Source organism: Rhincodon typus, chromosome 47 (assembly GCF_021869965.1).
Source record: "Rhincodon typus isolate 14 chromosome 47, sRhiTyp1.1, whole genome shotgun sequence".
NCBI lineage: Eukaryota > Metazoa > Chordata > Chondrichthyes > Orectolobiformes > Rhincodontidae > Rhincodon > Rhincodon typus.
Window position 1 is genome coordinate 5,235,174 of NC_063378.1, and position 1,783 is coordinate 5,236,956.

Below are 1,783 nucleotides of genomic sequence, written 5' to 3' on the forward strand. Positions count from 1 at the left end.
GGGACAGGTCTGTCACTGTATAACACTGGGGTACAGTACCGGTGGGGGACAGGTCTGTCACTGTATAACACTGGGGTACAGTACCGGTGGGGACAGGTCTGTCACTGTGTAACACTGCGGTACAGTACCGGTGGGAACAGGGTCTGTCACTGTATAACACTGGGGTACAGTACCGGTGGGGACAGGTCTGTCGCTGTATAACACTGGGGTACAGTACCGGCGGGATTCGGGTCTGTCCCTCTGTATATTATATACATTTATGGCACCTACTGGGACCCCTGTAAACCTGCTGCTGTGTTATGTTTGAAGTTGTTTGTGGGATCTGGGTGTCACTGACTCGGCCGGCGTTTGTTGTCTATCCCTAATTGCCCAGAGCGCAGTGACATGTCAGAGCACATTGCTGTGGGTCTGCAATCACATGCAGGCCCAAACGAGGTGAGAATGGCAGATTTCCTTCAGTGAAGGATGTCGGTCAACGAGAGAGGCTTTTGTTTTGGTCCCCAATCATTTGACTCTCGATTCCAGATTTTAGTTTCAATTGAATTCCGATGTCACCCATCTGCCGTGGCACGTGTGGAATGTGGGTCTCTGGGTTAATAATCTGACAGTACTGCGAGACTGTTGCCTTGCTGAGGTGGTGACAGCAAGGCAGGGAAGGCGGCAGGATGATGGCTGAGGAGGAGCACGAGGCCGTGGCACGTTGGACATGGGCAGAGTCCAGGGGGTTACCGTTCCTGACCCGTGTCCTCATGCCTCCAGTGACCTGAGCCCAGCTCTGTTGTGGCGCGGGTGATGGGATCTGTCGTGCGTGTCTGCCTTGGCTTAGCGCCCGAGTTGTCGGTGTATTTTCGAGCCCCTGTCTCCACTTGGTGTTGGTTCAATCCCTGTGTTCCAATTGCCAGGTTCCTAAACCTTGGAATTCTTTCCTGAAACCTCTCCAGCTCTCTCTCTCTCTCTTTTCCTGTTAGACGTTGCCTGTAGTCTGTTACTTGTGTGTTTGGGAGAACTGCTGGACATGGTAACCTCGGGCAGGCTGGGATTGACTGGGGTCTGTTCCTGGGTTCATCACCGCGGTCAGACTAATGGGCAGTGATAGGCGAAGTGGGCTGATGCTTGCTGTACCAGGAAGCTAACTCTGTGAGCAAAACTGTCAGCCCGCTCGTGTGCGTGTGTGACCTTGTCTGTTCGCTCCATGTAAAAGGAATTTGTCTCGCAGCCAGGCCCAGTGCTGTGTGTTTAACCTTGGGATTGTTTACAGAGCTGGGCAGACAAGGCGCCATGTATTAACCCTCACCTTGAGTAGACAAGGGACCCTGCACAGTAATCCACACCCTTGACTATGCACAGTAACTCCTACCCTGATTAGACAGGAATGCTTTCCCCGTATCCCTTAACCTGTAAACACGGACTCAATACAGTAAATATGTGCATTGAATGTGGAGGATGCTGCAGATAATAGGTGGATATTGACCAGTGTAAAAAAGATGTGAGATATTGGTTTGTGAGAGAGCAGGATATGCGTGAATATTGAGAGTGAGATGCAACAAGATATAGGCCCATGCGTGTGTGAGATATGGGTGGATGTCAGTCACTGTGTGAGAGTGAGATTTGGGTGGATATTGCTCGTGTGAGTGCGATATCGGTGAATATCTGTAAATGGGAGTGTGATTACAGGTGAATATCTGTAAATGTGAGTGCGATTACAGGTGAATATCTGTAAATGTGAGTGCGCTATCGGTGAATATCTGTAAATGGGAGTGCGATTACGGGTGAATATCTGTAA

At 50.4% G+C, this 1,783-nt stretch overlaps 1 protein-coding gene across 1 annotated transcript in view; it reads right to left on the reverse strand.

The window, feature by feature from the left end:
• Window positions 1-1,783, reverse strand: part of LOC109926105 (rho guanine nucleotide exchange factor 11-like) — a 36,264-nt gene that overhangs the window by 33,903 nt on the left and 578 nt on the right. Inside the window, 1 exon segment of the mRNA XM_048620573.1 lies at window positions 730-1,079. Coding sequence (XP_048476530.1) covers window positions 730-1,079 — 350 coding nt within the window.